Genomic DNA, 10,786 nt, shown 5'->3' with positions numbered 1-10,786 from the left:
CGGAAAAGGAAGCGCGGAGGGACGCGCCCCGCCCCTTCAGGGTACGAGCCTACGCTCTCCGCCAATCAAAGCCGCCCCCAGTCGTTCGGGAGCAGCCTCCCATTGATCTGCTCTGGCGGGGAAGGCGGGGAGGAGAAAGGACGGGGCGTGGGACAGAGGTCCAGCCAATCGCCGGGCCCCTCCGCGCGCGCCCCTGGTTGCCCCTGGAAACCAAACATCCAGCAGCTCCCCGCTGGAGGGTCTGCGGCGCTGACCCGGAGGGAGGGAGATGGACGACCACACTGGGGACCCAGAGACGGAAGATGGAGAGGTGGAGAGCCTGGCCTCGCGGCTGTCCGGGGTCAAGGCCAGCTCCGTCCCCCAGTCCCCGGTGGAACCCGCGGAGCCGGAGCCGGTGACGAAGACCGTAGAGGCTTCGGAGGAAGGCGCCGCCGCGCCGAAGCCGGCCAAATCCCAGGAAGGGCTGGCGGTCACCGAAGCTGCTGGCGAGGAGGGGCCCGGAGAGCTTGAGAGCCCAGCCGAGGCCCAGGAGGAAGCCGCGCCAGGGGAGCCGCGGGAGGCCGGGCCTGGGGAGCCAGCCGAGCCGGAGCCCGAGGAACCCGAGGCGGAGGGAGTGGAGGAGGAAGGCGAAGAAAAGGAGGTGGCGGCGGCGGCGGCGGCGGAGCCCGAGAGGAAGGAAGTCCCGTCGCAGATCTCCCTGCAGCAGACCGCGGCCGGTAAGGAAGAGGCCGCGGCAGCCCGGGGCGCTGAGCGGGAAGGCCAGGTAGAGGAGGAGGAAGAGAGCGAGGCGAGCGAGGAGGGGCTGGAGGCTCGGGTCCCCCAGAAAGACGAGGACAAGCTGAGAAACCTGGACGAGGGGCTTGGGCTCGAGCCTTGCGACTGGAGCGAGGAGGTGCAGCAGCAGCGGGAGCAGCAGCTGCGCGCCGAGCTTCTGGAGCAGTACCGCGCCCTGGTGGTGGAGCGCGGCCGCTACCGACGCTACAACATCTACCTGCAGCACAAGATCTTCGAGGCGCTGCGCGAGAAGGGTGTGGAGGCCGCCGCCGAGGCGCCTGGAGGCGACAGGGGCGCGGAGCCCGAGGCCCCCGAGAAAGAGCAGGCCTACCTCCGCCATCTGGCCGTCCTGGAGGACCTGCGGAAGCAGGAGGCCGACGACCTGCGCTGGTATCACCACGAGCTGGACCAGCTGAAGCTGCAGTGCCAAGAGAAGGTCTCCCGGGTGGACAAGGAGTGGCGGCGCTTCCAGGCGCTCAAGAAGCAGGTGGTGATGCAGGCCATGGGCAGCTGCCGGATGAGGGGCGGCCGCCAGGTCGCTCTGCGAGAGGTGGAGCAGACCCAGGCGCTGGAGGATAAGAAGGAGAAGGAGATGAGCGCAGTGAGGCTAGAGAACCTGCAGCTGAAGCAGAGCCTGGCGCATTTTGAAACCAGGATGAGGACCCAGCAGGACCTGACCGAGGGCCTGCTCCTGATAGACTTTGAACAGCTCAAGATCGAGAACCAGACCTTCAACGAGAAGGTCGAGGAGCGGAATGAGGAGCTCCTGAAACTGCGCGGCAAGGTGACCAACAACGTGCAGATAATAACTCACGTGAAGGAAAAGTTACACTTTGTGGACATAGAAAACATGTGTAAAAAGGCAGAGCTCATGGAGATTGAGGCTCAGGTGGCCCGGAAGAGGGACATCTTGACCAAGACTAAGCAAGCCCGAGATGGCCTGCGGCTTGACAACATCAGGCTGAATCAGAAGTGTGGGCTTCTGGGCAAGGAGTCCCTCCTCCGGGACATGGAAGAGAAGGTGGACAGGACAGAGGTGCTCAACCAGCGCCTGGCGAGCCTGAAGCACCACCACGCTGGGCTCGTTCTGTCCTGCAGAGGCGTGAAGCAGAAGATCAGGGAGGCCAAGGCCTTTCTGCCCTCCTGACTCACCTGACGGGCGGCTTCGGCCTCAGCAAACTCCACCCTTCACTAACTCCTCTTCTCCCTTTGTTGCCACTCTTAAAAGGCCCCTGATGACTGGGCTGAAAGTGTGTTTTGTATTCTTAATTTTTCAGCTTCCAAATTAATGCTGAGCACAGAATTGAGTTAAATATAGAGAAACTAGTAAAACAAGGACAGGGAAACAAACAGGGATGGCTTAATGTACTGACTTCTCATAAAAAGCTGTCACAGACCTTCCCTATCTGAGCAGTTCTATCATGTCAGTGTCCTGACACTGAGCAGAACTGATCCTCCTCCATGTTCAAGAGGGTTCAACAAACGGGCAGGGTGCCCAGAAAATTCCTGTGCACTAAACCCATGAGTAAATCCTCTTTGAATGGACTGAGCGGTGTGGTCCTGAATCGCTCGTTTCAGTTCACACCTCACCAATTCCCTTAAAACTGTTTTGCATGTAAACAGCGCTAGCTTCTAGGGTAATCAACACCCAGGAAGAGGAGGGATGAGAAACAGGGAGAAGAGCCTTGTCCAATGAAAGGAGGCTCAGTCTGTCTAACTGTGGATGTCTGTTTCTGGCTCAAGGACAGTCTTCAAATGCTGATGAAACGTTTTCTTGGACCCACTAAAGAAATGCATTGATCCGTACCCAAAGTGAAATTTTGTTTTCCAGTGAAGACAAAATGGTGACTGTACTGTGTCCTGCAGGTGCAAAGCATACAGAGTGGCGTGGCTGCTGTGTCCATCAGCCTTTCGTTTTCAGCAAGACATTTTCAGACCTTAGACCGTCACTAAGCACGTGATTTTTTTACTGTGTCAAATATTAAGATGTTTATCATTCCTTGAGTGAATGTAAGAAACACCTGACAGGTCTATCCCCTTAACCTGAAGTCAGCGATGGCTGTTTTAAGGTTTCTTTGATGCTTTGGGAGTCAGGGGCTTTATTTCTTCTTAGTTTTAGCTTGAATTTTGAGATGTGCAGTTTGGGGATTAAAAGAATTCTTCCAGCCCTAAATTTAAGAAGTATCATAAGAAGGGTGATCTCTTCTTTGGTGCTAAATACCTTTAGAAAACCCCACTGTAGGCCGATGACTCGGTCGTGAGACTATCACAATAACTTTTGTCTTTTGATGACGTTTTGTTTTCTAAAGTGCTTTCCCTTTAAAGCAAGTGAAGACTGATTAGAATTCCCTAACTTCCACAGCATGAATACTCTTTTATAAAATCGTAATCAAAGCACACAAGTGTAACAGTGAGGAGAGTAAGAAGCTTTGCCTTCCTGCTTCCCTTCTGTTTTTCCTCTACAATTTTTGTCTTCTCTCCATCCTATTCATCAAGACCAAAGTCAAACAGTGATTCCCTGGCAGACAGAACTTGGTTTTTCCTGTGCCTCAAACTGGGAACAGCAGGGGCTCGCTCTTTTGTGGCTGGGGAGGTTCAAATTGGCACCAGGCTGGGTGCCTACAGCTTTTATGAGTCTCCTGCCTTTGGTTCACTAGAGAGAGAACAGGTATTTTCAGCTGACTTTGAACCACCGGCAATTACCCAGGTGGATTTCCTCATCAGCCTTCAACCTGGTGACCAGTAGGTCTCTGGGTGGGGAGGGTGGGGTAGTGTGTGTGTGTGTGTGTGTGTGTGTGCCTTCAACCTGGTGACCAGTAGGTCTCTGGGTGGGGAGGGTGGGGTAGTGTGTGTGTGTGTGTGTGTGTGTGTGCCTTCAACCTGGTGACCAGTAGGTCTCTGGGCGGGGAGGGTGGGATAGTGTGTGTGTGTGTGTGTGTGTGTGTGTGTGTGTGTGTGTGTGTGTGTGTGTGAGTGTGCCTTCAACCTGGTGACCAGTAGGTCTCTGGGCGGGGAGGGTGGGGTAGTGTGTGTGTGTGTGTGTGTGTGTGTGTGTGCCTTCAACCTGGTGACCAGTAGGTCTCTGGGCGGGGAGGGTGGGGTAGTGTGTGTGTGTGTGTGTGTGTGTGTGTGTGTGTGCCTTCAACCTGGTGACCAGTAGGTCTCTGGGCGGGGAGGGTGGGGTAGTGTGTGTGTGTGTGTGCCTTCAACCTGGTGACCAGTAGGTCTCTGGGCGGGGAGGGTGGGGTAGTGTGTGTGTGTGTGTGTGTGTGTGTGTGTGTGTGTGTGTGTGCCTTCAACCTGGTGACCAGTAGGTCTCTGGGCGGGGAGGGTGGGGTAGTGTGTGTGTGTGTGTGTGTGTGTGTGTGTGTGTGTGTGCCTTCAACCTGGTGACCAGTAGGTCTCTGGGCGGGGAGGGTGGGGTAGAGTGTGTGTGTGTGTGTGTGTGTGCCTTCAACCTGGTGACCAGTAGGTCTCTGGGCGGGGAGGGTGGGGTAGTGTGTGTGTGTGTGTGTCTGTGTATTCAGTCGTGTTTAAGCTGCAGAGTTACCGATGTCCTCTCAAATTATGTTACCTGTGCTGAAGATGTTCCAGTTGACTAGAAGATAATCATCTTCTGTTAATTATTTTATAACAAAGTTCTAATAACTCACAAGCTGTTGCAGACAGACCACGTCCGAGGAAGAACACCAGGGACCCAAAAATCATCATCCCCCTCCCTCAGCGCCTGACAGCTGTGTGCAGGCACAGCCCCACCCCGGCCTGTGACCCACCCACCCCTCTGTGACTGTACCCCGAGGAGACAAAGACCCTGGAAGGCAGACAGTGGGTTTATCATCCTCCCTGGTGACCAGCACAGTGTGCAGTAGAGTCGGGGTTCAATAAATTTGTTGGGTTAATAACATCCATGTTAGTCTCATTTGCTGAATATATTCATTACTTGAATTCCTATTACGTGTCAGACAAGTCCCATGCCGGATTAAAAAATGATTACAGGTAGTAACGAGGATGTCTCAATGAAGTAGAGCCAATGAGGACACCGACAGGGAGGCAGGCTCGTAGCTTTGGAAGGAGGACCCCAGAGCCCCACAGCTCCTCCCGCTTCCTCGAGGGGACAGTTACAGAGCAGTGCCCCAGTCCGGACTAGAAACCCCTAAAACTAAGATGATTCTTATGAACACTAAAAGGCTATAAAGATTTTTTTTTTCTTCTGTCAAAAAGTACAGGGCCTGAAAAATGGAGGCACAAGAAAATCTAAGTGAGATGTCCATGAAAGTAGCCTCTTGGTTTTCTGCTTTCAACATTTTATTCTAATTTAGAAGATAAAACGCACAACCATTTGCTAATCTTTGGGTAGATGGCCAAGGCCTTTCCTTAAGGGTAGAATCTTTGATTCTCGAATTGTCTATGGCATCTTAAATCTCTTGCAAAATAACCACAGTGCAGACTCCATTATCCTCCTCTTTCAAATCCTGGCCACACCACTTCCTCCATCAGGCAGGTGGCTCGGCCTCTGTGTGCCTCGGTTTCCTCAGTACTGACTTCAGAGTTGTCGTGAGGATGAAACATACTTTAGTAAAGACTTAGTGTAGTGCCTGGCACACAGTCCACATGCAGCAGATTCTAAGTATTCTCCAGCTGTCTCGCCCACACCCCACTCAATAGCATCTGAGATTTGCCTTTGAGACTTTTCAAAGCTTTTAGTGTTCTCAGAAGAAACAGTTTCTTTCCACAACACTGGTTTAACATAGCATTTAATTGAATTATGTAAATACAATAACTACTGCCATTGGCATAAAAAAACTTGAGAATGATAATCAGTGACTTAGGCTCAACTCATGGAAGTAGCTGTGTACGTGCCAGACAGCAGCCTACCAGGCAAGGGAGATTTAGGGTGAACTAGCCTTTTTCTTTTAAAGTGATCTGAGGGTTTTTTGTTTGTTGTCGGTATCGGTGGCAGGAGGGACGCAGGCACTACCTGGATAAAGCCCAAGGCATCTGAAAAGGAAACGCTTCTTCACCACTAAATGAAAACCATTTTGGGTGACAACAAGTGAAATTTTCTAGTTCCTCAGTGGAGATACATGCTCTTCTTTTCGTGCAAGTTCATCTGCAGTCACTATTTGGATTTTTACCACTAGTCAGGCGTGCAAGCTTGCTCAGTTGCTTCAGTCATCTCCGACTCTTTGTGACCCCATGGACTGTAGCCCGCCAGGCTCCTCTGTCCACGGGATTCTCCAGGCAAGAAGACTGGAGTGGGTTGCCACTTCTTTCTCCGAAAGATCTTCCTGACCCAGGGATCGAATCTGTGCCTCCTGCATTTCCAGCAGATTCTTTACTCGCTGAGCCACCTGGGAAGTGTGTCTTCTATAAAGAGTTCATCCACCCCCAATTTGTAGTTTGTTTTAAACTTTGAGATGGTCTTAGGGTGATGAAGCATGCAGAGGCTATGGATGAAAGGGACCCCAGGAGACTACTTCCACGGTGTCCCGTCTGAGGACCTGGCTCTAAGGCTTCCCTCTGCTGGCCATACCCCTCCTCTGGTCCTCCTGGTGACCCGAAGCTCACCGCAAGGCCCAGCTGGGGGGGCGCCCACCTCCCTGCCCCGCTGGCACAGCACCTCCTTCCCTCTCTTGCCTTCTTGGCAGGCTGCACACTTCGGGGAGTGGTTGTCTTTGAACTGTCAGCCCCCTAGTTTCTCTTAGGAAAACACTCCCCAACTTCCACCCTTGCCACGGCTTGGGAGTTGGTAGGGAGTCACCCCTCAGGGCCAGCCGTCGGGCACGGCTCTGCCTCCTCAGAGCTGAGGTCAGGAGCCCCAGAGCAACGTGTTCTTTGGGGAGCCGTGTTTCTGACCAAGGGTACTCTGCCACCACATGGCCAGAGGGGCCCACGCAGATCGCTTCTGAGCCACACCTCCAACGACGGTGTGACAGAGCTGCTGCGGAGGTAAATGAGGTCATCCTGGCGACTGAGCCCCAGGCCTGGCGTGGGTGGAGCAGTGAGCGAAGCCCCAACTGTGAGCCCTCGATAACTCTCCACCAGCCTCAGCCTGCAGGGGGTGGAGACCACAGGGCAGTGCCTGGCGCAGGTCACCCGTGCACAGGGAAGGCGCTGTTTCTGAGCCGTGCAGGGCCCAGAAGCCAGGCACCGGAGACCGGAAGGACCAGCATGCACACCGGCAACGTGAGAGTCCATCGCCCTGCCGGCTCCGGGACCTGGAGGGCCGCTTCTCGCTCACCGCCACCGCAGCGAGGCAGCACTGCTGGTCTCTGCCCCCGAGACGGGGAGAGACCACGGGTAGCCGCGGACACCCAGCAGGTTCCGGGTCAGGGGAAGAGCCGGGCAACTGGCCCGGAGAGCCTGACGCCCTGCTGGGATGGGGGCAGGCGCGGGTAGTAGGGGTGTGAGCAGGTGAGCGGGGCAGGTGCGTGGGCTGGGGGACCAGGGGCTAAAGCTGCAGGTGGTCAGGCTCGGGGGGCAGCAAGCCTGGGGCTCCCCTCGGCCTCGAAGGGGGAAAGCACTAACTTTCCGATCCCCTGACCAAATCACCGTAACTGAACCACCTCTTTTATTTAACTGAGACTAGTAAGTAAGTGCATTTGAAAATATTCAAATAGCATGATGCTCAAAGTCAAATTTTACCATACTTTGGGGTGAGAACTCTAACTTGAAACCAAACGGCAATGAACGTAAGCAACAATTTTACATGACTTTTTATTTAATAAAACCACATATTTACAATTCAAAAAGCCCTAGTTTGATACACTTTACTAAATAAAATTAAAGGTTAACTGTACAAGCAATTAAAACATGATATGTAGCAAGTGTTACCAGTTTTCTATCAGCAAACTATTTAAAATAGTCAAAAACGGAGTAGTTAAAAAGTACCCTTTAAAGTGAATGTTGTTCCAAATGGGATTTCAGTGACTGGTGGGGACACGGCAACCGGCTCTGAGGTGCCAGCTGCAGACGCCCCAACCCTGACACCTCACTTTCTGAAAATCAGTGGCACCGGAAGTGGAGAGGGCCGACTTCCCAAGGGGGGTGCGCTTCCAGTTCTGTTTCCGGTTTTCCGAAACCAGAATGGCGAGCAGACAGGCGCAGCCCTTTGCGGTCCCGCAGCCTTCTGCCCTCTGCGGCAAGCGGCTGAGCGACCCTAGACTGGGACCTTGAACTTCCCAGACTCCGAGGTGGACACATCTAGCCAGCAGAGAGCTCGTGTGGTCCCTGAACAGGTCATGAAAACTTCCTCTGAACTACAGATCGGGAAGTGTTGCAGAATGGCCTGGAATCCTGCTTAAAAACTCAATGCATATCCGGTGCTATCTGAAGAGACACGTCGATCCATCTGACAGCCACGTCGAGGGCTGGGGGCGCTGACGGCATGTCGAGGCGCACAAACGCATTCTCAGGAACTGCCCGCGGCCCCGGGCGCATCGCTTTCTGTCACCACTTCGGGAACGTCTTTATGTACAGTAAGAAAATATATACATCTTTCACGAACAGAAAGCCTACGTCATGGGACGAGACCAGGTACCTCCGCGAGGAAGGGCGTGACGGGGCCAGCAGCCCGCTTTCGGCCCGGTTACACTCAGCCTCTCGCAGAGTCCGGGAACGGCTGCCCTGGCGCTCGGTGGAGATGGAAGACCACCCCCAAGGGGTCAGGAGGGTCGGCGCTTCAAGGCCGAGGCAGAAAGTGGTGGGGGTTGCCCTGCAAGCTCCCCGGGGAGTTCAGCAGGAACAGGAGGTGGGAAAGGACACGTGGGACAGAGCCGGGGTGGAGGGCGTGAGGACGGCCAGCGGCTCAGCAGCTTGCTTTGCACCTGAAGTGTCATCGGCGGGCACGGCAGGTGGAGAAAAACCTATAAAACTAACACCGTGGTTAGGCTCCACCCCGAGGGCGGACGTATGGCTGAGAAGGGCGGCTGGGCGGCAAGTGCCCATGGGCCTGGCCTCCCGAGCGCCCCAGAGACCAGTGCGTGCGCACATGGAGCCGTGTCCGTGCGGAGGGGCCTGTCCTTTGGACTTCTTCATGCCGACGGTCTTCACGTCTCTGAATTCAGATAAGCAAAGCTCTTAACGCAAAGTTCACCAAATGAGTCAAGGAAAAGCTGGGACAAAGAGGTGGTGAATGAAGTTGGGGGGGACGCTGAGAATTCCTGACAAGCTAACTGGGCCGCTGGACACGTGCTGCTCACGCCCCGGTGCCCACAGCCATCCTGCGAGTGGACTGTGTGAAGCGGGGTCACCACCCCAGGGACGGCGCCTGCCCTGCAGGGACAGGAGGAGCGCCCGCCCCACGCAGGCTGGCCCGGCCTCCCAGAACTGGTGGGCGGCCAGGGGCACGGCGTCTTGCCCCCCGCGCCTGGCTCAGAGAGGCAGGCTCTGCTCTAACGCCCGTCTCTACTGCTGCAGGGTCTGGGTGAGCCACCACTGCTGGACAAACGGGGGTGCGGTCTCTGGGACAGCGGGGCACCCCCCGGAACCTGAGCGTGCGCTGTCAGCCCCAGTGCTGGAATTTTGTCAAGGCAACGTGGTAAAAGGTCAGCCTGAAGGTCAGATCGCGTGTGTTCGGGGAGCCCACGCACCAGCGGCTGTCCTCTGAGAGCCCATCTTCCCTTCCTACTGTCTTTGGTAGGCCGGCTTCAAAAACACGACCTGCGCTCTGGAAGGGTTACCTCGGCAACTAAAATCAGCAGTCCCTTTCGGACTAAAATATGTAGATGTGAGCCAATGCCATCTCTGAGGCCTCCCAAATAACATTGCTCATGCACCCTGGCTAACGAAAAATTGTAATGTACTTTCCGGTAGTTGACATAAAAGCATTACAATTTAATTAACTTTTGCTGAAATGAGGGGAGGGAACTGGCCGCTGCCCTATTTTTAAACCATGCAGAATACGCAGTGGTTGGCCATGGTCCTCATTCCACTGAGCTTAAGGCTTAGCCTTGGTTTAATTCTTTAAAAGTGTTTTTTCGTTTGTTGTGTTGTGTTTAAGGCCAACTCCAGCATTAGGGATCAAACGTGGAAACAGCCCCTGTCCTCCGGAGCTGCCAGGGCATCCGCCTGAAGCTACACAGGTGCCACGTGGAGCCTGCTTCCCAGCTGATCGCGAGTCCACTGCCTCGTCAGTGCCGCAGAGACGGGCTTCCTCTCTCCATTTCCCTGCTGTCCTTCTGCAAGGCGGTCAGCACCTGGGAATCACAGGGAGACACCAGTGGGCAACTGGCAACACACGGACACAGGTCCTCACGGCCTCCCCAGCGGCCGCTCCTCCCATCCACCTTCCACATTCCTGCAGACTCATCTTTCTACCGTGGAATCCAGGTCATGCCCTCTCTGGGCTAGGACGTTAGCCCAGGGACTTCCCTCTGGGCACTAGCCGCCGATGTCAAGGCCAGGCTACTGGGCTCTGCCCCTTCCAGTCTGGCTGCAGCTGCCCGCGCTCCCCACCAGCGGAGCCAGGCCCCCCGCTCCGGAAGGCTCACGTGCCCTCACGCCTTCCCATGCTGCTGCCCCCTCTGCCTCGTCCCTCTCTCCTCACCAGGGAATGACCAATCCTTCTAAGGCCCAGGAGACACCAGCTCCCGGCCAGGCCTCCCCGCGCGTCCCTAGGGCAATTTAGCTCCCTCCTCCTCGCTGCTCTGAGCTCTAAGTTAACACCTTTATTTTTAAAAGCATGACATTCCACTGTGATTGCTTAACAACAGCAGGGACAGGACGGGTCCATTTGCTGCAGCTATGCAGAACACCGCCAGGCACCTCCCACAGAGGAACCATGTAACCACACAACGTGGAAGGCAGGGAGCGGCAGACACTCACATGAGCGACCCGCTAAAAGCCACACGGATCCACACTTACATGGGTCTTACTTCGGAACCAAGGGGATCTCCAGAGCACCAGTTCCTGAAACTCCTTGGGCCCAGCACTGGACCACTTTAGGCGAAGTACAAGTTACAGGGGGTAAAGCAGAAACCCTGCATGAGGGTTTCAAATGCATGGCACAGAA

At 55.0% G+C, this 10,786-nt stretch overlaps 2 protein-coding genes across 3 annotated transcripts in view; one reads left to right on the top strand and one right to left on the bottom strand.

The window, feature by feature from the left end:
* The first annotated feature begins 268 nt into the window (after positions 1-268).
* CFAP184 (cilia and flagella associated protein 184) lies at positions 269-1,921 on the top strand. The gene has a single exon (XM_068974788.1). It carries the CDS (start codon positions 269-271, stop codon positions 1,919-1,921), a length of 1,653 nt encoding a protein of 550 aa, XP_068830889.1.
* Positions 1,922-7,609: 5,688 nt separating this feature from the next.
* TBC1D14 (TBC1 domain family member 14) overlaps positions 7,610-10,786 on the bottom strand; it is a 105,356-nt gene continuing 102,179 nt past the window's right edge. For both annotated transcript variants that reach the window (XM_068974778.1, XM_068974779.1), the window contains one exon: positions 7,610-9,971. In XM_068974778.1, coding sequence (XP_068830879.1) covers positions 9,906-9,971 — 66 coding nt within the window. In that variant the 3' untranslated portion in view covers positions 7,610-9,905. The remainder of the gene's footprint in view (positions 9,972-10,786) is intronic.

This window comes from Capricornis sumatraensis, chromosome 7, assembly GCF_032405125.1.
Source record: "Capricornis sumatraensis isolate serow.1 chromosome 7, serow.2, whole genome shotgun sequence".
Classification (NCBI taxonomy): Eukaryota; Metazoa; Chordata; class Mammalia; order Artiodactyla; family Bovidae; genus Capricornis; species Capricornis sumatraensis.
This window is presented reverse-complemented; position numbering and strand designations above follow the sequence as displayed.